The 27,361-nt window shown below is 39.9% G+C and overlaps 1 protein-coding gene across 7 annotated transcripts in view; it reads right to left on the bottom strand.

The window, feature by feature from the left end:
- smoc1 (SPARC related modular calcium binding 1) overlaps positions 1–27,361 on the bottom strand; it is a 50,215-nt gene that overhangs the window by 14,375 nt on the left and 8,479 nt on the right. For 4 of the 7 annotated variants that reach the window (XM_018695531.2, XM_018695533.2, XM_018695528.2 and 1 more), the window contains exons 2-11: positions 19,336–19,495; positions 18,543–18,626; positions 16,094–16,206; positions 15,775–15,874; positions 13,286–13,336; positions 12,663–12,710; positions 10,029–10,118; positions 9,469–9,537; positions 2,911–3,103; positions 427–509 (exon numbers count right to left, since the gene is read on the bottom strand). In XM_018695531.2, the coding sequence (XP_018551047.1) occupies positions 427–509; positions 2,911–3,103; positions 9,469–9,537; positions 10,029–10,118; positions 12,663–12,710; positions 13,286–13,336; positions 15,775–15,874; positions 16,094–16,206; positions 18,543–18,626; positions 19,336–19,495 (991 nt within the window). The remainder of the gene's footprint in view (positions 1–426; positions 510–2,910; positions 3,104–9,468; positions 9,538–10,028; positions 10,119–12,662; positions 12,711–13,285; positions 13,337–15,774; positions 15,875–16,093; positions 16,207–18,542; positions 18,627–19,335; positions 19,496–27,361) is intronic. The other 3 variants (XM_018695534.2, XM_018695535.2, XM_018695537.2) reach the window with 3 other exon arrangements.

Raw genomic sequence — 27,361 nt, 5'->3', positions numbered from 1 at the left:
CATATTTAACAGCCATCTACAAGGTTCCTGTTTAAAAACAAGAGAACTTAAAAAAGTAAAAAGTCAGCCAGAGACATCGGGTTCAACCAACCCACAGAGCTAATGTTACTGGCTGGAAAGGACAATCCTGCTGTTGTTTACTGAAATCAAGGGCCCAGTGTAACAAAAATTACCAACAATTTAAGAGTGGTAAATCTGCTAGAGTTGACATTGTAAACCAGATTTGTTGTGTGAGAACAGGAAGCTTGACAGACATAGCAACAGTAACTAAGGTGGGCAGTTTAAATAGTTTTTTCTAGGTTTTCATTATTATCAGTATTTTTGAGGGAGTGCTTGTGAATAATTTATCTTCCTTGTTTATCAAAATGAGGTTTAAATTGAATCCAAGAATATTTCTGCAATCCCAAACCCAAAAGTGGATTTAACCTGTCAGGTCTCTGCCCTGGAAGGGATCTTCTGTGTCTGAGATGCGAGATCGCGCAGCGCTGTCGCACTCCGGCTTCTGGTACCTGTTAGACAGAGAGGAGATGACAGCGGAAACATGGCTGCATGAGACAGAAACAGAAGAAGAGGCAGAAGAAGGAAACAATAAACCTGTCCTAGCAATGTGTGAAAAACCTGAGACATTTTAGGAGCTACTAGTCCATGTTGAAAAATTTGTTCAGCCATAGAAAATGAAAGAAACCAAACGTGGCCTGTGAACCAACACTAACCAAAACAAAAGCACCACAAAGGATTTTCCTGTTTTTCTTCCAGGACTCAAAACAACCTGAAGTGAAGCTTAAAACCAGGGGATGTTATTGATACTGGAGAAACACTGCACTGATTATACTATCACAATCTTTGTTATGACCACATGCAACCTGCTAAATCTACAACCTATTGCTCTTTGGCTTTAATCTGCACGTCCACAGTTGATCTGTAAAGATTATTAAGAGTGATTAATCTTTCTTTTTTATAAACTCTTAATAAATAAATTTGATTTGACGTACACAAAGCTTTGTTTCGGAGCCATAACAAACTGCTCGGCATTATGCGTGGCATGACTCGTTTTCTCCTGGCCATTGTATCAGTGCTTCTTGAACAGGATGGAAAATTGAGCATGTGTGTCTCATTTGGCTTTTTTTCCCCCCTTTTTTTCAAAGTTAAAGCAAGTTGTCATTTCTTTTTTCACAGTCTGCATGGCCACTGATCCAAGATGGGATGTCTAATGCATGACTCTGCACATTGCTGTCCAGAGGAAAGAAACTGGGATGAGTGACATGAGGTCTAGTCCAAAATGCAATAAATTCTTATGTGAAGACATAATCGCCCCAAGGTTGTCATTCAATATATCTAAAATGCAGATGAGAATTTGGTCTGTAAATTTAAAATCTATGCCTGTGATTTTATTTTAAAGTTTTATAGGTTGTCAATCATTTTGAGTATTTATTTGAAACTCGATTATCTGTCCAAGACACACAACCGGTGTTATACTGTATGCAAACAGTATTAAGGCCAAAACCCATGTATTTTTTTCTGATTCGAAAAAAGTCTGTACCTCATCCTGTAAAACATAAACCGTCCTGTGGACAGAGAATGATGATGCCCCTTTAGGAACAAAAACACTTCGTCCATTTACCGGTGAATGCTTGAAGTTTTCAAACATCCAGTCTCTTTTAATCTGTGTTTCACTTTACGATATTCATGTTCTGGATACAAATCATATATTACATTTTTAAACAACCAAAACATGAGAAATGGGCATCATTTATTTAACCTTTTCTATGTTGCCTCATCTCCATCCCTCTGACACACAGCTCTTGCAAAAACCCATTGTGTCTGTGCCATTTCCCCGAAGGCAATATAAACAGTAGCAACTGCACTGAAAACACAATGTCATACCAAACGCTCATTGTTTATGGCCTGCTAAATGATATTCCCATCAGGGCTTGAAGCTTTTTCTTCTCCTCCTCCTCCTCCTTCTTCTAAATGAACTGGCAATAGCAGCTTAGAAACATAGACATTTATGGCCTTTGTAGCTAAAGTAGCTTTTACTCATTGGCTCTGGGGTTGACAAAGTTGGTTTGATGGTTGATTGGTTGGTTGACCATTTTTGTCCAGACTGAAATACAACAGTAACTATTTAATGGACTGCCATGAAATTTGGTGCAGACATTCATGGTTCCCAAAGGATGAATCCTAATGACTTTGGTGATCCTTTGACTTTTCATCTAGTGCCACCATGAGGTTCACATTTGTGGTTTTGAGTGGACTTCTGTTAAATTTGATTCAAACACTCATGTCCCCCGCAGGATTCATTCAAATAACTTTGGTGATCTGTTTAATTAAGCACCATCTTACAGTAAAAATTTCACTCTGCCCAGTAGTTTATGACCAAAAAGCCTGTAGTTCAGGCTGTACTACAGGATGAACACATCTTAGCATGCTGATGTTAGCCTTTAGACTGAAGCAACACTGTTTTAAAGTGCAAGCTCACAGAGATGCTAACGTGGCTGTAGACTCTTGAGTCTTGTTAAAAATGACATTGACATTTAACTGCCACAGACAACTTACAAGAAGCTGCTGTATGTACATTGCAACAGCAGCTCTAATTAAAAGTATGCAGCCGGGCTTGTGTGTTGCCCTGCTCTGGTACCAACAAAGCTGAACACAGATTATGTTCTAGTACTTCATTCCACCTGTCCTGCTGCCAGGATATCAGATAATCATGCCCACATTGGCAGACAAATGAAGCAGACATTTAATAAGATAAAAAGGAAGCTGATTATATTTTCCAGTGGACATTTGAATCTCATACTAGCAAAGGTATCTTAAGTAATCAACAGCAAGGACTTGGAGGTTCAAATTCATAGTACTACTGCAGTTAAACAGTTCTGAGTTAAGTGCTAATTCCTATATTTATATTACCTGGTGGAGGTTCCAGGAATGGGCCGTCCCGTGTCCACCAGAACACACCAGCAGTAGCCTGTGGACTGGTGGCACTGGACTGGTTTGTAAAGGCCTCCGGGTCCACAGTCGGGGATGAAAATGGCCTCACGAGGGCTCTGCCGATCCTCATCCAGGGCGCTCTGTCTCTCCTGGTCACAAGAGGGAACTTTCTCTAAAACCATGAGAAATGCACTCAATACAGAGGAGACACAAGCAGGAAACCAGACACACACTTCATACGCACAAAAAACATCAAGCATCTGTCTCAAGGCTAATAGGTGACAGTGTAGGACGAAACGAAATCAGGATGATAATGTGATTTACATTACATATGTGCTGTGCTTTCATGTGTTGTGTTTGGTGTATGTCAACCAATTTCATTTGCCATCAGCCAGCTACTAGTTGATAAATGGTGCTGTCTTTATAAAAGTGTTGTAGTACTGTTGTCCTGAAATTGACTTGTGACTCAACTTGGCATTGATGACTTAGACTTGGACCAGAGCATTGATTACATTCAGACCTGAAAGTTGAGAAGCAGAGTTTTTTTGGTAGTTTTTTGTAGTAGGCCATAACAATTTGGTATAAGCTATTGAAGGCTAAGTTAATACTGTGACATTATTACATTTCATGCAAAGGCAGGCATGTTTGTTCACCAGGCTACATGTGGATTCATGTGCATGCTGTCAGGAACAATTAATGCTAAGACTTAATCATGATGGCTCGGACTCTGACTCAGACTCTTCATTAGTGACTCAGACTTGGACTTAAGGTTTAGTGACTACAACACTGCTCTGAACCATTTCTGTGAGAAAAAACATCAGAAAAAGCAACTAAGTGGATCTTCATACAGGATTTTTTTGTCAGATCCGTTTGTGACGATATCATCCAGGGTCGCTTGTTTTCATCAAAGGTTGTTTGAGGTCCATGTGCTTGGTTTCAGATATGTTCTCTTCAGAAACCTTTGTGGTACATCACAGATGCTGTCAATCCACCACATGTAGGGTGTTAACAAACAAACCACAACAAGCTGTATTAACTATTCTGTGTACAGCTTCAAGCAGTTTGACTTCCAGCATGAAGGACCGCTGCCATAAAACTCCTACCAGTCCCTCCTCAGATTGTATTAGAAATTCTTTACCCACCACGATCTCTCGTATTTGTTTGTTCAACAACAGCCACTCAGCCCTTGAGAGATGCTCCCGCGGCACCTTGTCCCACCACACTGTATTTACATTCACATCCATTTAGTCCATTGCTCACTCTTGAGCCAAGTACAACAGAGCTGCATGCTACGCTTGTTACCATGGCGATGAAGTGTGCTTTTACCACTCCTGATCCATTCCTCATTTTACATTCAAGTGCGCTATGAGGCATTAAGCTACAATAACAGGGTCACACTAACCGTTAGGAGAGTTCTCCTCAGGGTGGTGACATGTGGTATTTTCACATTGTGGAGCTTATTAGTGCCACAGCGGTGCCGGTAGTCTCAGCTCACACAGTTCCAGTAACCGAAGCATAATTAGAACAATACGGCACAGTCACTGTCTGGTTCAAGACAACATCAGGAGAGGAAGCTTGTGAAATTCGATATTGAACTTCTCTTCTACAGATTTTTTGAGTCTATTCTCTACCTGATGACTGAGATGGAAGAAGAATTCGCATCCTTAGCATAAAGCTGCACCAGCTCTACAGAGATGTTGTGTGCTTTGGCTCAGTCTCACCACTCTCATCAACCTTGTTTCCAGACCCAGCAAGCAGATGTCTTTAAACAACCAAATCAAAACAATAAATAGCAGACTGTTAGCAACTAGCTGGTAAAGTAATGTAGAACATTTAGCAGCTAAAGAGAAATATTTCTCTCTGGAATTGGTGGAGAACAAAACAGAGCTAAAAGGACAGCGAATACTAGACGAACATTCACAATGTAAGTCTATGTAAGTGAAAAAGAAACTGTTTCCTGACACATGTACCATAAAAGCGTTGTGAAGTAATAATATGTTGGGGCTATGAGGGGTTTCATATCAGGGACCTTTGACCTTGACGTCCAGTTTGATTAGTGAGAACATCGTGTTCAATGAATGCGTGTACTCTTCTTCTTTGTGTTTATTGACTGATTACAAACCAACTAGGTGCATACCGCCACCTATTGTATTTGAGTGTGTGGATATGCAAGTGACTCAGGTATGGACGAACAATATTAATGTGAAAGCTGACTGGTGTGTGATCAATCATTCCTAATATGAAAATGCCCTTAAGCTTGTTGCGCTGCCCTGAAGTGGTCCCAAAAAAAAAAAAAAAAAAAAAAAAGATTTTGCATCTTCAGATCAGTCCTTCTCTATATGGGGGCTTTTCAAAACTGATGACAGCAGGTTCAGCAGCAGGCCTGAGGCTTGGTCGAGGGGAGTGGGAGGTGTGTGTTTGTGTGTGTGCTGGGGGGGGTGGTATTCATGTTTCCCGAGCATGGCTGCCAACACAAAACTAAACGTGTCCCTGCACCAGTGAACTTTTTCTTCTGTGAAGACTCACACTCAAGTGTTCTTAGCGCTGTGCCGTGGCTCTGGTCCCCGCCAAGGTTTCTTCACATCCAAATTATTTAGCACTGTTTATTATACAGAGGTTATGCTGGCGCCAGGAGCTAGGATTCCCAAAAGAAAATTGTTTTTATACATATAAATGGAAAAAGGCTGGACGCTTGCAATGTAATCCTCTCAGTTCTGTGTGGACTTGAAATTCAATCTACAACTTCTTTGCCTGCCGTGGATATCTGCATTTCTGCTCTATTTATTTTTTGTTTTTGTTTCTTTTTTAATTTCATTTTTCTTTCTCTGGCAAGAACTGAATGATGAGAAACACAAACCCTCAGAAAACAAATACTGTCCTGACGAAAAAAAAAAAAACTCACTCAAGTGGTTGTCGGGAACAGTTGTAACAATTTGCTCGTTCTTGTGCTGATTTTCTTCAGACCAGCCGATAATGGACAAAAGACGACCATCTGCAGTATCTTTGATGAGAACAGGCCTGCCCTATTTTATGTCTTTCACTCTGGCCCTTGTCCCCCAGGCTCCAGGCCAAGTGAAACTATTTTAAATCCTCTTCTACTTTCCTTATTTCTCAGTTTCTCCTTTTCTTCCTTTATCTCACAACCTCCATCACTCGCTCAATCCCCTCCTCCCACCTCTATAAGACTCTCATTCCTTTACTTTCCCTTTCTCTCTCTCTCTCTCTCCCTCTCTTTCTGCCTCCCTCCATCCTAATACCTCCCTCCTCGACCCACCCCCCACCCACCCAGCGCTCTCTCCTCTTCGCTTCACTCCAATGGCTTTCAGCTGTGGGGTAATCACTGCAATATTGTCTCTAGCAAGCCTCCTCTGCAGTTAAAATAGCGGAAATGTCAGTAATAGGGGAACTCTGTGTGGAGGTATGTAGGTGCATGTGTTTGTCTTTATGACCTGGAGTGCAACAAAACCAGAGATGATGGAGGGTTCACTCATAAAATGGATTTGTAATCTCTGACACAATAGTTGCTTTTCAACACATCATTCATTAACGTGTTTGATCACAACGTGTTACTGTCCCATTTGTGGAAAAGTGCATGCTCCCTCAAGCTAGATGTGAAAACAGGATTATAAGAAAAAGAAACAAAATCCCCTTTTAAGACTGCAAATTTTTATGCACCTCATGCGCTTAGTTGACATGATCGCATTACATCCCTTCAACATTTTTGTTTTTCTGTTGTTTGCCTCGCCACAAGGGAGGAGTGGCGGTTAGCGAGTTTCTGCTTCTCTACACTTTTATAAATGAACTGCATGACAGAGCGCTTCTCCCTCCTCGCAACATTGGAACAACAGCACGTCAAAGTCTGGCAACAAAGCATCTGTGTGAAAAATGGACTTTGCATCGCTTTGCCTAAGCAAACAGGTTTCACTAACACAATCTCTGCATCGCTCTAAATCATAATTATGGGGTATCCAGAGACAGAGAGCCAGTAAATGAATAATGTAGTTTATGTGCACACAGGGAGGGCTGCTTTGTGAGCACTCAGGTTTTCCAGCATCTCAGGAGAGAAAGACAGTGAGGTTCTGATTCTGAGGAGTTTAAATATTGAGCACTTGAACCAAATCTTCTCTGTTTTCCAAACAGTCTTAGCGCCGAAGGAGAAAAGAAAGCAATCTGTGTAATGGTCTCTGGCTATCTCTCCACTTGACTGCTTGCAGTTTCAGACTCTTTGCTTAAGTAAAAGTAAATTCTTTGCTACAAGCAGATGTCCTGAAAGTAAAAGTTTATTTAAAGCGTCTGTAATCGATATTTTTAGAATAACAATGTCTGGAATAACAGAAAGAGGTCACTTGTAGTGATGAACCTACAAGGAATTATCACCTTAGTCTGCAGCTCTCCTCAGCTTTATGAAGCTGTAGAACAAGTTTAAACTTGTTGTTTATCTGTCTGGTCTGCATTTTAACTCAGGAGTTGGTAGAGACCAAAAACAGAGCTAAAAGAGAATTACATTTGAATTTACACTCACCAAAAGGTACAAAACATGACTCCAAATTTTTAATTATGATAAGCAACTGTTTTCTAGTTCACCATACCAACTTAAAAGGTGATGATATGTCAGTGTGTTCTCAATCCCACCCCCCTCAAAAAAACCTACAAAGCTAGCAATAGCTTGTGCTATTATTGATTAACCAGAGAGTTTTATTTGTCCATAAAATGTCAGAAGAAGGAGGATGTGTTCCAGTGGCTCGTTCTACCTGACCAACAGTCCAAAACCCAATTCAGTTGGGTCACATAAAGTTTTCAGGACTTTTTTTTTTTTTTTTTTAAACTGTTAAGAAAATAGGGATGGGAAGCAGGAAAGAGGAAAAAAAGAACAATGATATTTGTGTATGTTGTGGTGGATGGAAAATGTGAATCTGTATAGCAGCTACAACTACAGCTACAGCATCTTAAAAATGTAATAAAGTGAAAGGTACAATATTTTTTCTCTTAAACAGACAGTACTTACAGTACATATTCAGACACACATGTTATCGCTGATCCACACAAACATGCACCAACTTTCAGTCACAGAAACAGACATGCAGTCTTTCCCTTTTATGATACGCACATCTGCAAACACATTAACACACACACACAGACACACACATACATACTCACATCTCACATACTCACACACTGTGTGCAATCACATACAGATGCACTGGCAGACACACACATCGCTCATGTCTCAAACGTGATGACATCTCCCCCTCAGTCGGCCTTGTCGCTTGTCCTTTGAGGACACCGGATGCTAATTGGAAACAGGAAGCTGGTGTTTCCACAGAAGTTTCAAAGAGCTGTCACAGCGAATATCTCTCAGCTAAAATACAATCCTCACTGCTGCCCTGACCACAGTTTCCTCTGCCACATCGCCATCATTCAAAAGAAACCTTGTATTACAATCAACTGTTTGTGTGCTCTATTGTGTGCGAGTCTGGCTCAATAAGTGCATGAGGTGAATTTGAAACAGCATTATAGTGAGGCCAGTTTGAGCCCCGATACGTCGGCATTCATTTTTATATATTCTAAATATTCACACATGCTGATCGACTGTGGAAGATTTAAAACGCCTAAAATCAATCCACATCCAACAAAGAAATAAAGTATGCATCTTATGCCTTTACTGTGCCATAATTAGATTGAACAATTAAGCCTTTGTTTTTAAAATGGAAGAATTGGTTTTCATTGTAACATGAATATTCTGTCATACTGTGTGAAACTGCTGTGATTTTCTGGGACATAAAATCTGTGTGAAAACCCGTTTAGCTTGATCTTCTGCTTTTAAAAATCTGTGTTCTCTCAGGAGAAATTATGAGCTTTAGTCAGGGGAAATTAACGTCACATATCTTTACGTCACTAAAGCAAAAATGTATAGTTTTGAGGCCATTTGATAAAAGGCTAATATTAATCACATATAGCAGCTAAACGATATATCCGTCCAACTCCAGCACACACAGTCATCCACATATACTCACAACCCCCACCACATTCACTCCTTGACTTGTTGTAGCAGCGTCAAAGGCGTCCAGCTGCCCAGAGGGTAGTGAACATGTCGAGGCGTAATTGAAAAGGAGACAGAGAAAGCTAAACAAATTACACCAAAGGAAAGAAACCAAGAAACATAATCCTGGCAGTGCAGGGCTGTCTTCGAACTGGAAATGTTTTACATTTCATCTTAAACTGGTGGCTTTGAAACCGGGTAACACTGGAGACAAGTTGATGTACGCTTCATTTAGAGTTCAAGCTTCTTCTCTGGTTTAGTTCTCATCGTCATCTTAAGATCAATATGTGGCTAATGACTGTATCGTTAAAACAGTGGAGATATTTGAGTGGGTGGTTCTACTGTATTGATAGTGTACAATGTCATACTAATTAGGGCTTGGCTGTTACTAACTGCATCACCTTATTGTTTTAAATATATTTAGGTGTTAATTTACTCAGTATATCTAGGCTGAATATGAGCGTAGTCAGAATAAGGAGGTGTTTTCTTTCTCTCACCTTGCTTCCTTGAAGTGGAGCTGTTCTGCTTCACCAGCTGTTTTATCCACAGCGTCGGAGCAGTTATCTCTGCAGTGACAGGAGGACAGAGCAAAGATCAATAGCTTTCACACAACGATCTCACCATACTGTAGCTCACCACAGTTAACTTCACCTCATCAGCTGTGCTGACACCACCAGTAGCAGCATATTTCAAACACAGTCAGTACATCCAAGCTTTGCCCACAAAACCAAAATTAAAATTGCATCCAAGATCCCATTATTTCCAAAAAATATCAAATATGTCATATAGTATTTTTGATATCTGGACTTTTCCATTTGATATAATGGTGCATTCTTAAGAAATGGTATCTTGGGTTTCAGTATTAAATTCATGAAATACTGTAACTGTAAAGTCTTGGATCTAAAAGTACACAAAGCAGAGCTAAGATGACATCCAGCAAACACGAGCCAGCTTTTAAACCATGATGGTCAGCATTAATACACTGTAGGACCTTAGCTAACAAAGCGACCATCTTACCACTGTGCTACAGGTGGAGAAGCAGTTAGAGGAGACTTACCATCACCCTCGGGGGGGACGTGAGTCTCCATGGTGGGTGTGGGCTTGGAGCCATCGTCTGGGTTGAGGGTGAGAAAGAAACGGAAAGAAACTACCATTATTGAGGTTAATACAATCTACTCTCCAGAACTGTTGAATGGTTGGGATTTGCACATGGCCCGGCCAAGACAGATAGAAAAACAGAGGGAGAGACAGAATGAATAATACAAAAACACAGGACGACCACCCACATGGGGCTCTACATCTCTCTCTCTCTCTCACACACACACATCTATAAATCAACTTCTCACACTGGCACACTCACACTGACTCACACTGATCAGCCTGCACACACTCCTTCACAGTCGTACTGTAGACAACGCACACATGCACGTACATACACTCACATGAGGAGAACATCCCCCCCATCAGGACCCGCATGATTGCAGTGCAGGTGTAGGATGTGTTGATAGGGACAGGAGGGCCTACCCATAACTAATCCAAACACAGAGGTGAACAGACCTCTGAGCAGATAATGGAATTTGCACTTCATTGTCCGTGATTTGTCGATGTTGGTTTGGTCAGTCGTTCAATTGGCTCGTCCAGAGAACAATCTCAACAAGTAGATAGACTGTGCTGAAATTTGGCAGTGACCATTGGTGGTTTCCAGAGGATGGTTTCCAATGACTTTGGTGATGATCTGCTCATTGTTCTAGTGCTATCATCTCACCAAAAATTGTCCTTGACTCATGTCTTACTCCAGGGGGAGGATATCTCAATATGTCGAGATGTTTGCCTTAATTTGTTGTGGACATTCGTGTCATTCAAAAGAAGGAATTTTAGTGCCACAATCTGCCCCAAATCTCAGCCAAAAATATGACTTAAAGCTAAAGGATTTAATGACCCCATGACCTTTCCTGTAATGTCACCCTCAGGATAAACTTTCTTTGTTCCTAGTATATGTAACACTTGATGATCAGTGGCTGATAGCACCTTTTAATTCAGTGTTTTTCAGTTGTATTTCACCACATATGAACCACTACATGAATAAATCGTCACTTTCCCTTGCGATATCCTTTTCTCATCCTCACTTTTCTTACCCACTGTTGGGGAAAAACATTTTTATCATAAGTATTTCAAATTATACAGTGCTCTGCATGAATCTTCTCATTTTGGCAACCAGATCTATTTACTAGACATTAAGAAGTGAAATTTTGTGGGAACTGGCATCTTACTTTGTGGAAAAATAGATAAGAAATTATAATAATGTTATTGTAAAGCATAGTCTCACTCTGTTGCCCATGTCTTGCCACAGTTATGTGTTAAGAGAAAATAATTTTTTCTGCTTTTCAGATATAATCCATTGTACACTTGGACATTGTGTGACTGTTACTATTTTTTCCCATCGTAAGAAACACAACTATTTCTAGCAAAAAAGACTGAAACAACTGATTTAAAAACTAATTTGGAAGACTTGCCAGTACATTACATCTACATTCTAATACACACTGAACAAAATATTCAGGGCTGAAAGAATCAATATCCTACTAAACAGCAGATAATCTGTAATTGATCATATATAATCATGTGGATTGGAGCTACCTAGAATACTCACCCATGTGCAGTTTTGCCGCATCTCGGAAAATCCCTTTGGAAATAATTCAATCAAAAGCAAAACCACAGAAAAAACTTTGATAGGAGTCATTCTACAAACACTAGAGTAAGTCCTTAAATCAGATGACATGTTGAAACACTTGAGGTCAAACTGACCTGAGCTGGTCAAACTGTAAATAAAATAAAATAGTTACTAGGCTGGTCTCAGACAAGTGCAGACCTGGGTCAAACACTAGTCAGAAATACCAGTATTTCTTGCAACCTCCTGCAGAAATGCCACAGATGTGTGCTGAGCACGTTAAAACAACTTGTAATGTACAGTATTTCTCAGTTAGCTGTTTGATCCAGGTCTGGACTGTGAGCCACAAACTGTGAGGGGAAAAATATTTAACTGTAAACATCAACAGCAAACCCTTCCCCCCAAGTCATCTGCATCTGCTCTCTGTTGTATGTACACTAACACAAATCAGGGCTTGGTTGTGACTAACTAAAGTGTTATACAGAACAGAAACCATTTTTTAAAAGCCTTTCTAGATGTATTTTCTCAGGTGGGAACAAAGTTTGTCAGATGATGTGCATAGACCCAAGAAAGAAATCTTTGCATTAGCTTTAATTTGGTGTTTCTTAACATAACTGAACAACATAGGACATAACTATCCATTATTAAGCATATTCAGAAGGTTAACAAATACCTCAGGATTAGATAAACTGTAGTGTCTGTGTCCTCATACTGAGGTACGAGGTCTTACATTTGAAGAGCTCAGGACAATGCTAACACGTCAAAGAAAAAATGCTAGTTTTAAAATGCACTCTGTGCCTATAAAGCTGTTTTTCACATCCACATCCTTTTAACATTACAAGTGAAACATCAGTCATGTACCTTTCTGCTCTGCGTAAATACAGTTTGGACTTTGCACAGATCAGACAGAACAGAATCAGGTCAAAAGACATTTTGAACTCATGCTCTCCTTTTCTGTCTCTCTCATACAAACAGAAACATTCGGACGCATGCTCACACAACATTCAGCAGATCTCAGCTCACCTTTTCTACCAGAGTTCGGTGGCCCAGGTGGTTTATCGGTTACTGACCCTGTGAAGAAAAAAGTAACAAAACATGTACAAAGCAAAGAAAGCTGTCCAGGAACTTTTAAGAATCTAAATCCAAAATGATGTTCATCCAGTTTGGGATTTAAAATTTACCACCTTACTGAAAATGAATTACTTTGCAAGAGCTGGAGTCACTTAATAGCTATTTTATGATTTAGAATTAAATATGATTGCTCCAACTGAACACGCCAACAGAAAAAAAAAAACCTCTCTCAAATTTCCCAACCCACTGATGTCCTGCCGTAGAATTAGATGTTGAGGCTTATCAAAGTTTGATGAGTACATTCTGTTAGTACTTCATAGGAACACACTGAAACATTTGGCTTGTTGCATCATCTTAGTGCTCCCAATGCAAATCTGAGTGATTTGCTACATCTGTGGAAAATTATCAAAAATAAATTAAGTTGTACATCTCCAAATGTCATTCTCATTCGGTGCATGCAGATAGTTGGTGTCATGCATGGATGCATGTAGGAAAAGAGCAAAATTAGACAGTGCAGCCAATTACAACAGAAGGACAAAACTTTGAGTGAAGGCAACTAGAATGAAATTTACTACCTGACAATCCACTTGTCGCAGCATGAGTTCCCATAAATTCATGGAAGTTTCCTGCAAACGTATGTGAGATGATTGATTTGGGTCATAGTGTACAGGGGTGTCTGAGCATGTCAGTAAAGATTATTTGTTGTCAGCTGAGAGGGAAGGGACGGTAAAGAAGAGGAGTTGGGAGTGTTCGACTGTAGCAGCTGTATATCAGGTTTGTTGTGCCCAGACTCTGCTTCCAGTGTCATACATACCTTTGCAAGAAACAATGAAGATATCGGATCTTATGCAGGACAGAAACGAGACCGCTAGAGATAGTGTTGTGCCTCAAACTATATTTCAGTATTTTATTAAGTGGTTATTTAACCCTATACAAGTAGAAGGATTTCCTCAATTGAGCGCTGAGAGAGAGTGCAGGGAAAGCCACTGATGGAGAAGTTCAAAACTTGCCACAAATGAGACAGAGAATAATTTCTGCATGAGAACTTATCGAGCGTCTTCATTAAAGCAATCTGATTGCAAAGGCTCAGTCACAAAAATCACTTCACTTCAGTGGAATTTCTGCAATCAGTGGACTCACTGGCAGAGACAAAGTAAATCTATGAGTTTTGTGTAGAGTTCAACTCTGGTCAACTTTGAGACACAGATCATTGATGTAGACTAATTCTAAACTGTTTTGACAGTGCTTCATGGTTAAGGTGATTAAGCTATTATATTAGCTGATTCAAACAATTACAACAGAGTGTAAACTGCTCCACAAATCAGATGGTTTGCAGAATATACAACTCTAAAACTCAACTAAAAGAGTTTTCTTGTAAACAAAATGTATGTTTACATTTAGTTTTTCTTAGATAAAAAAGAATCCTGTTGTATCCTAACAAACACATTCAGTGCATTTTCTTCCTTAAAAAACATTATTTTAATATTTTAAATTCTGCATCATTTACATTAATGTTTTTGCTAACTAGCAGTCTTCTTCTGCCTGTGTAAAAAAAAAAAATCAATTGTAACTACACAGGGTACCTTTAGCAACAAAGAGTGTATGTAGTTATGTCAACAAGATTTCAACAGAACCTATTTCATGAGGACATGTGAATGATTATGTCACTTTTCTGGGTTGTCTAGTATGAAATTAAAACGTCAAGGTTTTTTTTTGTTTTTTTTAAGATTTTGAAAATGAACACATTATCAACAAGCTGCCGGGCATTTCTTTCTCTTGAATCTGAAGAGACACTTGTACACATAAAAGCCACTCTCTAGATCTAAAACATGTGTTTGCTTTATTACATCTTGCAGAAATAAAGAATAACTGAAGATCTGCACTTGTACAAAATGTCAGTCTGTTTTTCTAAATAGGAAAAGTAATGGGGTTTCCTGGTATGAATGGACATGCTCCATTTGTGAACTTAACTGATTCTGTTTGAGGGGCTAAAACACAGCAGGTGCTGAGGGCAGCCATTACAGGTGATTAGTGGCACAAGTGGGAAATGCAGAGAAAAGAGAGGGGGCAGAAGATTGAGGCAGAGAGAAAGATAAAGAAACAGAGAGGAACAGACACAGAGAGAGCAGGATGCCTCAGGCCGTCTGCTGAACAGCTTCAGAAGGGCATGCGACCATTCTCACCACAACTCTCCGCACAAAATTTGCACCATATGCTCTAGTGACTGTGCAATCCAATTCTGGCAAACACCCCTGTGTATTATCTTCTGAGGGAAAATGATGGTGATTATCATAAAGTGTTCCCATCCAAGATGAGTTTGCGGAGGCCCGTGCTCTCTCCTCCAGCCTGCTGAGAGCACTTAAACAAGTGGAGGGGGGTGAGAGGCCCCTGGATGTATGGCCATTAGCTGTCTCGTTGACCTTGCACCTGCTATATGCCACATGACATGTAATACACATGTGCCCATAGTAGGGCAAGACAGACCCTCTTTAACTTTAACCCAAAGGCTGTGTTCTCTCTTTATCTTTCATCAGCACAGTCAGGGTTCCTGAAAGTCATTTATCTCAGATGTAGGGTCAGTTCACTGATAATTTACTTGATTTAAGTTCTTTGTCAAATGTACTGCGGAGTGTACTAATATAACCCATCCATTCTTAATCTTGTCTCTGATAGGGAACTGAAGCTATAAACTATTTCCAGTTGTTTTTGAATTCTAAAGTGATTGAAAGTTAATTGGCCCAAACCCCTGTGATTTGGCTTCCAAGAACTCTTGGCTCCAGGATCCTACAAATGTAGCCACCATTGAAAATTTTAAATGCTTGTTATGCTGCTTCTCAGCCCTAATAAAGAATAGTCAGGAAACATATTCTACCCTACTACCATAGTTTTAGTCATGCAACCTGTTAAACATTACTCTGAAGTGGAGCTGCTTTGGTTGCACAAATAACTAAGTCTCAAGTTTTACATGCAACCTTGTATTGGACAAACTTTTTAATATTCTTTGGAAAAAAAAAACCTCTGGACATTTCATCCACAGGTTGCCAGGCTGTTCGCCCCCCAGTACCTGAACACACCGGGGTCCTGTTTTGCACAGAGGAGCCACTCACTGGCTTGCCGTCACTGGTGACACACCAGCAGTAACCTGTCAGAGTATGGCACTGGACCTGCAGAAAAAAGGTAAATCACACAAAAAATAACAATAGCTTTGTAATATACATGATTTGGTTATAAATACAGCAGAGGAGGAAGAATTAAGTTAGATTATGTGAATAGGGAGGGTTCAGAAGAGACTAAGGGAAGGAGAAAGAGTGACTGAAAGTAAGAGAAAGATGAAGAATGAAATATATGAAGGAAAAGAAACCTCCGGAGGTGCAGAGACAGACCTGGGCAAATGTTCCATCTTCATTGCATTCTGGGATAAACATGGACTCCTGAGGTCTTCGGGCTTGTTCCAAAGCCTGGTTCCTCTCAACACGACACTTGGACTGACCTGCATCTGTAACCCATTGACAGGATAGTCTGTTTTCAAATACTGTACACAAACCTCCAGCACTACTGTTGTTTTTTACCGAAGATGCATGTTCTTTGTCAACACCACCCTGTTCACACCTGGTAGCTGACCAGTACAACCACAATTTACTACTGTTGACCACTGAGCTTCATCTGACGTTTAGACGTCCTGCTCAAGGGCACATTTTGAGAGTTGTACAGGGAGGAAAGCATTATTATTTAATCTATTTCTTCCACTCTTTTAGCCATTCAGTGTATTGACCTTCTTTTATTATCTTTCTATATACTAATTTTCAGCATTAGTGGTGGAGTCCACCATTCCTGCCCCAACATAGTGACAGTTCCTCGCAATACCTGCGTGTTGTTCAGTTCCTTTATAAACAGATGCACCGTCTTCTCTTCTGTAACTGCACAGGGAGTGATGCTTCTAATATTAAACTGCACTTGCTGTTACCACAATAACCACAATTGTATGATTAAGGATCAAAGCTTTAACAAGCTTTTAGCGCAGGATTATCTGCAGTGACTCAGTTGCTCATAATTCTGGAAAAGCCTCTCCATCCATGCTGGTTTTAAAAACGTGTACGCTGCAGATATATCGAGCGCAGACAAGTCAGAGACCTTTTATTACACTATTCCAAAATGCTAAAACAACACATTGCCCAACAAATTACACTGCCATTGACTATTACCAGCACCAGAGCGAGGCTCTGAGCCGCACATTGTTAGTGCTGAGGTGTGCGTCATGTACTCTATACTGATATTTTGAAATGTCAGTGGAAACTGAGCTTGTGTTCCTGCAGCTCTGATGAGCCAGACCTGGTCTCAGGGGACAGAGATGGAAGTGGCTGAAAGGTCACAGAATGAAGTGGGCTCCACAGCAGCTGGTCACTGGTTCAGAATCCCATCAGACTACTGTTTTTATTGCACTCACAGCTCCTGTGGAGTTGAGCTTCACGTACAATTGTTTGTGTATACACATTCACACCAGAAAGCTGACCAACGAAACCGCAGTGCTCCACTTTTGGCAAATCTTCTCCCTAGATAAATAAAAGTCATCTCTGGGCCTGGGAGGAGACAGACATGTTGTCTCCTTCAGAGTAAAAGACTGACAGAGCCAGAGCTGAGTGATGTCAGCGCAGAGGACAGACATGGTTACATGAATTTATAAACTGAGTATATTTAGTCTTACATTAGAGACAAGGCTCATTAAATATTGTAGTGCTCGTGTCAGTCCTCTGTCCAACTTCTTATTTAAGTAAGTCTGATTTATGGAAATGTAAAAACAACTTCATGATCACAGGCTATTTGCAGTTTCTTCATCATGTCTTACCTTGTGTCACATCTGTGCTTGTTACTTGTGACAAGGCAACAATTTATGCACTTCCAAAGATTAGTTTTTTTCTTTTATTTATTGTTTAAGTACTGTTGCTAAAGTTTATAACACCACCATTTAGAAAATCTTTTCCCCAAGTTTGACTGACTTGAAAAGACACAGTCCATAATCAGACTGAAAAAAATATCACTTTATCATCTTCCTTTGAGAGATTTTGAATAATGAGCTGCTCATGGCATGTTCATTCTCCCCATGTCTTTTTTTATTCCTGGCTAAATAATGGATAAACAGGTCTGCCTGTTGTAATAGCTTTGTGTTTGTTGTTGTTAGTGCTTGTTTGTTGTACCTGTTAACAATTTATAAGCCTTGTAGTCAAATTTATCTGTTGTGTTTAATCTGACTCTCACGCACACCTCAGTAAGTCCTCGCCAGGCTGTGCCATTGTAAACAAGGATTGGTTCATGAACTGCCTGCTTAAATAAAGCTGCCGTTTCATTACAACAAAACAGGCCTGCCGCATCTGCAAAGACTGTGCGAGCTTTGCCCGGCTTTCCTTTCCTTGGCACACCACTGATATTATGAAACAAAACCACGTATTACCATACAGAGGGAACAAAATTCACTCCAAAAATGGATTTGGTTGGGACTGCTGTTTTTCTAATGGACAGGGGGGCTGAAAAAAGGGGGAGAAAATGCCAAGTTCCAACCTTGACTCTAGACCTATCAATCTCTGCTGTTGTTAAGTGGCTGGCATCCAGAGACTGAGGAAGTGTGTGATCCTGGTCTGTAAAAACTTACACGCCTACAGAGAGGCGGAAAATGAAAGACATCTTCTCATTCAGTTCCACTTTTCCCAAACTTTCTGGTGTTCTCTGTGGCTCCAAACGTCTTTAACAACACACTTTTTTAATTTATAGTGCATAGTCTCCAAGACAAGATTAGGTTATGATTAGGAAGAAGCATATCTGAAGTTTTCCCATCCCTACCTTTCAGCTCCAGGTCTCTCCCCTCAGATGTAGAGGTTGGTGCTGAAGCCACTGGCAACTGATCAGTTTTCACCCAGTTCTTACCTGAAAGACAACAAAGTCACATCAAGCTCTGTGTAGTCTGATGATGTGCAAATACTTTACTGCTAATATTCTTGTTTTATCCACTATCAAAATTAACAAGTCATTTCAGGCAGACATTGGTAATCAGGAGGCAGGTGATATGGCAGTATATACTGTGAGGCGATATATATTTGTCAACCATGAGATATTTTTATCTCATTCATGCCATGTAGCTATCCTGCTACATTTTGAGAGCGGTTTATGTCAGTATGAGTGTCTGTTCTTTTTGTCCTTGCACATATACTGTGTGCAGCACTTTGTTCTACGTTACTTTGATTCTCTCCACAAATGGATTTTTATATGACGTGTTAGGTGTTTGCAGTAGTCGTCAAAAACACAAATTCCCGTCTTGTTATTCTGTTATTACCATGATCACATATTTACATATTTTTCCCCCATGTTTGGAGGCATCTCTTCCATTGTCATGACCAGACTAGGTTATCAGCAGTAATGCAGTCTAAGCACAAGCTGTTTACAAAACCCTTGCTGGTGCATTCACGTCATCTCCAGCTGCTGACACAACTGTATGAAAATAAGAGTAAGAATGTGCAAACATATCACAATTTCTTGCCTTAAAGGGCAGATGAATCTTAGATCTGAGTTTCTGTGAATACACCCTGACATATTTGCAGAAGGTTTCATGTATCTGCAGGTGAAGTTCCTTTCTTACCTCGACACCGGCCACGGTGTGCAAGTGTGAGTGTCTTATCTTTGCACCGCGCCCTCTGCAGTTCACAGCCGGTCTCATAGTTCCGTCCGTCTGAGCCGCACACCGGCTTCCCCTGCGTCCGTGAGCAGATGACCCCACAGTGACTGTCTCCAATCAGCCACTGCAATGAGAAATCCAATAACATGTTAGCATAACAATGGTGCAATACATGAGGAATTTAACTCACTTCAGGTTTCACATAACACGACAGATACATCTTAAGATTACTGAATCTGTAGCTTTTTTCTCATTCCTTGAAAAATTGGTTTGTTCTTTCTTCTTGGCTCCTTTTCCATCTTTCTTTCTAGTTTCCCTGTGTTTAAACAAAGGCTGCATTCAGCTGAATCTGAGATTATGCCAAACTAATGTACAAATTGGACTCATGGGTCATTTGCCCATTTTACTCAAAACATTTCTGCATTCCTCAAACACTTGTCGGCTGCTGCCTTCCTTTGTTTAGGCTACTGTAACGAGGGTGTGAGCTGCACTGAACTGAGGCTCGGCCTAGAAGCTAATTTGTCTAATTGGACTTTGGCTGAAGACAGGTTGAACCTTGATTAAGTTTCAAAGGAGCCAAACCACACTCAGGGCAATGGGAATCCTCCCCCCTGCCCCCCTCCCCAGATCTTTACTCATGATCTATTAGTGAGTCGATTCTACTCTACTGTTGGACGGCGGCCTTCTCTCTGACAGCAGTAATGGTTCTTGGCTTCACAGCTGCCTCAAATATATTTAAGGTCTAAAGGATTTCAGGGGAGCACAAACTCTGCCAAGAAGATGGAGTTGTGGGTTAGTGAGGAGAGAGAGTAGGTGTGCACTGAGCAGCACCAGAATCCTCTGCTGTGAAGTGGCCCAGCAGCATACCTGAGCCAACTCCTGTTGAAAAGGTTTCAACTACTTAAAAAAAAAAACACACACACACAAAGAGCACTTGATTTGCCTTATCTCGCAAGTGATGATTGAGCTTTAGTGGCTGCTTAAACACCTGCTTCATAAAGGCCAGAAAAGGAAAATCAAGCTATTCTCAAGTAGGAAAATACAGCATGTGAAAACCTTGTCAAATGCATTTTTCACCCAAGGTCTCTCAAGTAATTACCAGAGTGCTGGTTAGAGCTCAGAGTCTGACACAGGAGATCTCATTAAGGGCAGGTACGGAGGGAAGAAGGTGGTGGAAAATGAGACGCAGCCAGAAACGAAAGGGCACAGTTTCCATCCCTCATTTGCCAACTCCTATCAGACGATCTGAGGCCATTTTCAAAATTATCCACAGTAGAAATGCATGTGTGCATTAAGCTTGCATGTACACAAGCACAATTTCTCTCTTTGTCATTCTCTTACCCCCCTCCTCATCCCAAATACCCCCCCCCCCCCCCAAAAAAAAAAAAAAAAAACCTATTTTGAAAAACATTAAATATGTTGCTTGGAGACAGATTTTCTCCGAACATATAAAGAGCAATCAGACAGACCTGAACAAAGTGTAGATGCTAACAAAGCCAAGCCACTGATGTCATGAATGAGCTGGTGCACAACTGGATCTCATATACAAATGAATCACCAGGAGTTTTCAGCTAACATGCACTAAACAGATTAACTGAGTGGCACACTATTTTTCTCTGTTAAAGCATTACTTTACATCTTTCTGTGCCTATGTTATTACTTTTATTATTAAGGTGTGAGGCCGTTCCGGAAACCCTCACAATCCTCCTATCTCAATTCTTTGCCTTTTCACCCATTCTGCCCCTTTAAAACTGCCAATTACATCATACTTTAAATATCTGACACTGACACTGTCTTCCCGAAAATTTAGATTTTATTAGATCAGCGGGCACTTCAACTAATCACCTATAATCTGCTCTTTACTGCAAGAGTTCAGCTTAATGTGAACACTGACTGGAAATCCTTCCTTTACGTTTGAAGGTGATTTGCATGGGGCATGTTAATGAGCATGTTGTAGGGAGAAATAATACATCTCTGTATGTTGCATACTCTAAATTACCAAGACAAAGTTTTAATTTAGAGAGAAGACAAAATAACAAGACTAAGATATGCCAGGCTCCATCAGGCTACATGCTTTGAGCTAACTGCTAATGCTGACATGCTGATGTTTAGCAGATATAATGTTTAACATGTTCAACATATTAGTTTAATACGTCAGGATGCTAATGGACGTTGATGGGAATGTCATTAGTTGAACAGGTATTTGGTCAAAAGCCAAAGTACTGAACAGATTCAAATTGTGCCCTGATGAAAAATCAGGGGATCACATAAGTCATTACTATTAATCCTGAGGGGAGCATGAATGTCTGTATAAAATTTCACATTAATCTATCAAATAGACATTTCACTCAATAGATGAAAAGGCAGGAAGTCACCAAAGTCATCAGGAGACATCTTTTGGGGATGTGAAAGTCTCTACCAAATTTCATGGCAATCCATTTAATAACTGTTTAGATATTTCAGTTTGGACCAAAGAGGTGAACCAACCAGCAGAACCATTCAGTGAGCCATGCTGCCAGTGTGGCTAAAAAACGATGACGACTCAGTCAACCTCTTACTCTCACTACTTGAATTTTATATTCTTTGTCACATTCTGGCTAATAGCTCACTCTCTCAGACGACCTGGAAACAACACAGAAGTTTAAACTTGTTACAGCACGAATTACAAATCCAAAATGTGGCGAGGAAAATGAGACACAGGTCAGAAAATAATCTATTTACAGTCCTCTGTGGTTTTTTTACTTTACAGATACCAAACAGTTTCTGCCAGCGCTGACAGTTATGACAGTCATGAACATTAATTTCTAAATCCCAGCAATTTAATCAAAAACTGAGTCCAAAATTCAAAAAGTGAAAAATCTGCCAACTGCTGAGCTAATATTACATGTGTCCAATGCAAATTAACTGGTTTCAAGACTTTCTTTGGATCATTTTCTTCATATTAGTGAAGAGAACTGCCCCTTTCTGGCTTGTTTTAATACTTTTACTGAAACAGATGAAGCCTCATTTGGAAAAAATGTGGAATTATTTCCCCCCATAGGCAGGATATTTTAACTGTGTCTGAAAGTTAAGATTTTTACAACTAAATAAAACATGAGGTAGGCTGATTGGGAAGTGTTTTGCAGTGGAGAAATTATCACGGTAATTTTCATGGATGTCACAGCTATCAGCACAGGCAGATGCTCCATTATCTGTAAAGAGCAAAGACAGAGATTAGACTCTTCCTGAAATAGAGAAGGATAGTGGAGCTTCAGTAACTGCCAGATAAAATCACGAGATGAGGTAACAGGGTGGCAGGGTGGTCCAAAGTTTAAGAAAGTGTCCTGAATCTGCAGGGTCACAGGTTTAATCCCCACATAAAACAACGGATCTCTTAAAATATCCAAGTTCTGAACACAGAGAGACACTTTTGGCTGCTTTAACTCCCACAGTGAAATGTTGATACTTCCCCTAAAATTGATACCAAAAAGAAAAAAAAAATCCTCGTACAACAAGGCAAAAGGGAATTTAAACAAAAGGGGAATAATACTTTACAGGATACAGTCGGACACAAATCCCACTGGCCTTGCTGTAACAATATGTCCAGAACAAGCAGACAGTTTAATGTGATTTCAGCCTTGGCACTGAGGCACAGTAGAAAAGCTCTTGTCAGACAGCTCAGAGTAAAACTAAATCATGATGTGCCTCTTTATGAGAGAGTGCAGACAGGGAGGAAAACATATCACATCATTTCAATTTCAACTTGCGTGTCCTCCTCTACAATAATATAATCTAATAATTCAGTAGTTGGAAAAAAAAAAAGCATGTAACTGCGTGATAGCCATTTTTCTTTTCAGAAAAAAGTAGCATATGGGTATTTATTTATGGGTATGATTTATTTCAAAATACAAATAGTGCAACCAGTTAAACTTTAAGCTGAAGTATAAGAAAACAAAAAAGTTATGTTTCTTCCAGCAGAAGTGGTTAAAAAGAGCCGACTACACTGAGCCAAAGTACTGTGGATGGAAAGCAGTTTGTCTATGTGATGAACTGTTAAATCGGTAAACCAGTATCCAAAGTAAGCTATTCTATAAAAGTGATTTAGGTCTATTCAGCCACTCCTCCAGGTTAAGAGCCACAGAGTCTGGCCTGTGCCCACAGACTGACCCGTGCTCCCCATCCCTGACTCACTACCTTAATGGATGCAGCCTTTCTACCTCCGCTGTCATAATAAAGCATTAAATCACAGATTTTGAGACGGCATTGTCCAGTAAGTGGAAATAAACACTCTTACCAAGTCTCCCACATGTAGTCATTTCTTAGTCATACTGTCCCACCCACAGACTCATCTCCCATAAAGGTGAAACCAGAGACTCTGGCACATAAGAAAGAAGCTCTTTTACTTGAACTGAAGATTAAAATTTTAATAAAGACCTCAGGCAAATGTGACTCCAGACAGCGAGGGGAAGTTTTTGTCTCATGGTTTAGCTTTGAAGGTGCTGACCATCCTTCATATTTGACATGAGAGTGGCACTGACTTATCATCCAACTCTTTATAAGAAAGCAAAGAAGCATATTTCCCAAAATTTCGTACTATTCCTTTAAGGGGTGCTGTTACCAGCAATTGGCCAGTGATTGATAAAACCCCTATGTGAAGACCTGCATAATGTGTTGTGTGTAGGTCATTTTTAAAACCCTAAGTTATTTGAATTATTGCCAAAGAACAGTTTCAAAATATGACAACAGTGGCAAAAACAAAAATGAGTATAACTTACTTCATGGAGAGAGATCCCTGAGTCCCCTGGAGAGAATATCAAATAGCAAACAATACGCTAAACTCTCTCTAATCTAATCTGCTGACTCAGACTCGCTCCATCACAGCCGCCTCTCGGGTCCTATCGAGTGTCACAACAGTTTCTGCGGGGACCAGAGGTTTACATTAAATCCTCACTATCATAAATGTGCACGTGGTTCACATTTAAATACTGCCAAAATAAAGTTCAGCTCACAGCAGCGGTGAATGACGCTGAGCCTGGATCTCATGGTATCTGAAAAACAACTCTCATAACCAGATGGTGTGAGGTTTGTCTTTTAGCACCACAGTAGTTTGTAGGCAATCAGCAAACATTTGACATTAACATTCTGACACTTTTCTGTGGTTTCCAGCTTACCAAATACTATCTGAATTGTCCTGATGTGGTAAACCCCACCCAACTGGCAATTTAAGTTTAAAACAAACGCTAAGAGTTATTTCCAGTTACTGTCTGACCCAGGTCTGTTTGACAGCAATCAGCTGCCACAGTATTAGCCAGGATGACTGGACCTAGTATTATCTCCTGAGGGAAAACAGCCGCCCCTCCTGTTAGGACAATAATGGCTGGGGTTGAGACCCACCCGACGTCCCACAATCAAAATCAAACAAACACATCCAAATTAAACAGACAAACATGTAACAAGAGCTATTACTGGATTACCTAAACCTGTGGGGAGAAACACATTCATACTCCCTTGTTGAAGATCATCATGCAGAGTTTTACATCATAGTGCAACAGGCAGCACATCAAAGTTTTAACAGAGGCCAGAGCACCAAACAACATAATGGAGTATTGAATACATCCCTGAGAGAATAATCACACTAACAACAGCTCACAGGACCTTTCTTTAATTTTCAAAGAGAACAAGAAGAAATTCATATCTTTTTTATTTGTAATGGACAGAGAGGTGGTTTAGGTATACAGTAAATCCCCTGACACTGTAGGGACATTGTGTCCTTCCCTGCCTGATAGCCCACCAAAAGAGAAGTCAAAGATGAGACGAAGGTAAAACGCCAGGGGAGTTACACATTGGTTTGGTTCTGATATCTTGACCGGGAAACAATGAGCACCGAGATTCTCACATTTAACAAGCCAAATTCCCCCAACACACACAAATACCTACAATCTCACACACACATCTCAGCCAGGAGCATACACAGAGCCCTGAGCCTTCTCTCCCTCCACCACTCATAAAATAAGTGAAATGCAACCCCCATTGTGCAACCATTACAGCATTAGCAAAATGGTCCTTTTTTACCGTCACTGGCAGGGAATCTGTTCCAGCTCAAGCCACAGCAGTGGAGCAAGAAGAAAGAATATGATTAGAAAATAATAATTTTTATATTTGCATGCTTAACGGGCTGACAGTGGGAAAAAGCAGGCAATGTGAAGCAGAACAAAGGTAGTAAACAAACAAATCTGTGGATTACGTCTACTACAGTAAATGCAATAAAGTTAAAGTTTCCAACTGGTTTTATGTGTGTAGGGTAGAGCTCATTTCTTTGGACAGGTTTGAGTATAAAAACAAACATAACACAATATAAACAGTTGATCCTATTTTCACCTTTCTTACACTCATCAGCTCTTGCTTTAGTAGGGAATAAGATTTGCTAAAGGTTAACAACATGTGAGCTGATTTATACACCAGATAGAACACAGATGTAGTGACAAGAATAATAAGACTGTGGACAAATACAAGGCAACACTAGCTTCAAACTTATTTCTGTTTTTCACCAATCATGTCTCAAATACTGAATGTGTCTGAAAAGAGAACTCCACCAATTTAGTATCCAATACTGCTGGACTCACAGTGGGCAATTCATTAAAAAATAAAATAAAAAATATCCAAATCAATGCAGCAGAAGCAAATGTGTCAACATTTTTATTTTATTCTTCATTGCCAAAACGTAGCACCCTCACAACTGTAGACAGTTGAGTTAGAGATCTAGGTGATATACTAGATCCCTCCGAAGCCACAAAAGGCTTTTTTCACATATGCAGTAGTCCTCTTGAAGACCTGTAAACAGGCTTGGATGAGTATCCCTTTAATGGACCATACAAGTGGTGATGCATGTTTTAGCCAATTAACTGCAAACCACATACACTTACATCTGAGCTAACAGTTGTGTAAACTATGCTGTTGTGTTTTATAAAACTGAACCTACTTTTGTACCAGCCATCAGTTCTCATATTTAGTGGTATGAAAATCTATTAGCAGACTTTTGAAACTTGCTCAAGTTGTATAATTCACCACAGTGAAAACCAAGTCAACGTTATTTTTTGTCATGTAATGAGGTTATGTAATGAAGACATCTTAAATCAATCTGCCTGAAAAATGCATTACCAGAATATTTTAGCTAATGGATATTCACATTGCACTGGAATTTATGGAAACCAGTGGATGGCTCAAATAAAAGTACATTAAAGTTTCTAAAACACAGTTTCCAAGTTCACTGTGATGCCTTGCACACTTCTCAAGAGTTTACCTAGCAATTCCATACACAGGAAAATGAAGGGAAACAACTGGATGCTTGGTATAGTACAAAATAAAGCACCAGAAAAACTTAAACTCTATAACCTGCTTTTGAAAATGTTCAGGAAATATGTAAAATCTACATGATTTGTAGTTAAGGAGCTAAAACCCACTGCTGTGGTCCTTTGATTTAGCATTTGATGACGTTAGAAAGTAAAACTGTGGTAGCAGCTTTTCATAAGCTAACAATGAGTCGTGATGTGTTTTCTGCCTTTCTTTCAGCTATGTGGAAGTTAGTATAAAAAATCAGCTGTGCTTTTGTAATGTTAGTACAATAATGTTTATGAGCTGCAAAGAGAGATAAGGTTTCAAACCTGCAGTCAGGCCTTCCAGTAATCTACATCTTGTACTTGAGGCTGATGTTGCATTTGGAAATCACTGGCTGTAGTTTGTCACTGTTAAAACTCTAAATTATAGTATTCTAGTCCACAGGCATTACAGTTAATTTAATACTTCTGGTTAGTTTTAAAATCTTACTGCCAGACCTCTGAGTTTTCATCTCCAAATAACTGTAACTGAAGCATCTTAATTACTTAATAACACAAAAATATTTCTGGTTCATGATGAGACATTTCCCAGATCCGATTCAATCTGTTCTTCAGAGCAAAATTTCCTCTGTTAATTGGAAATGATTTTTTTTGGAAAGCTGTCTGTCCTGTCAGGT

Source organism: Lates calcarifer, linkage group LG19 (genome assembly GCF_001640805.2).
Source record: "Lates calcarifer isolate ASB-BC8 linkage group LG19, TLL_Latcal_v3, whole genome shotgun sequence".
Taxonomy (NCBI): domain Eukaryota; kingdom Metazoa; phylum Chordata; class Actinopteri; family Centropomidae; genus Lates; species Lates calcarifer.
The sequence above is the reverse complement of the archived record's forward strand: the minus strand, read 5'-3'. Positions and strand labels throughout refer to the sequence as shown.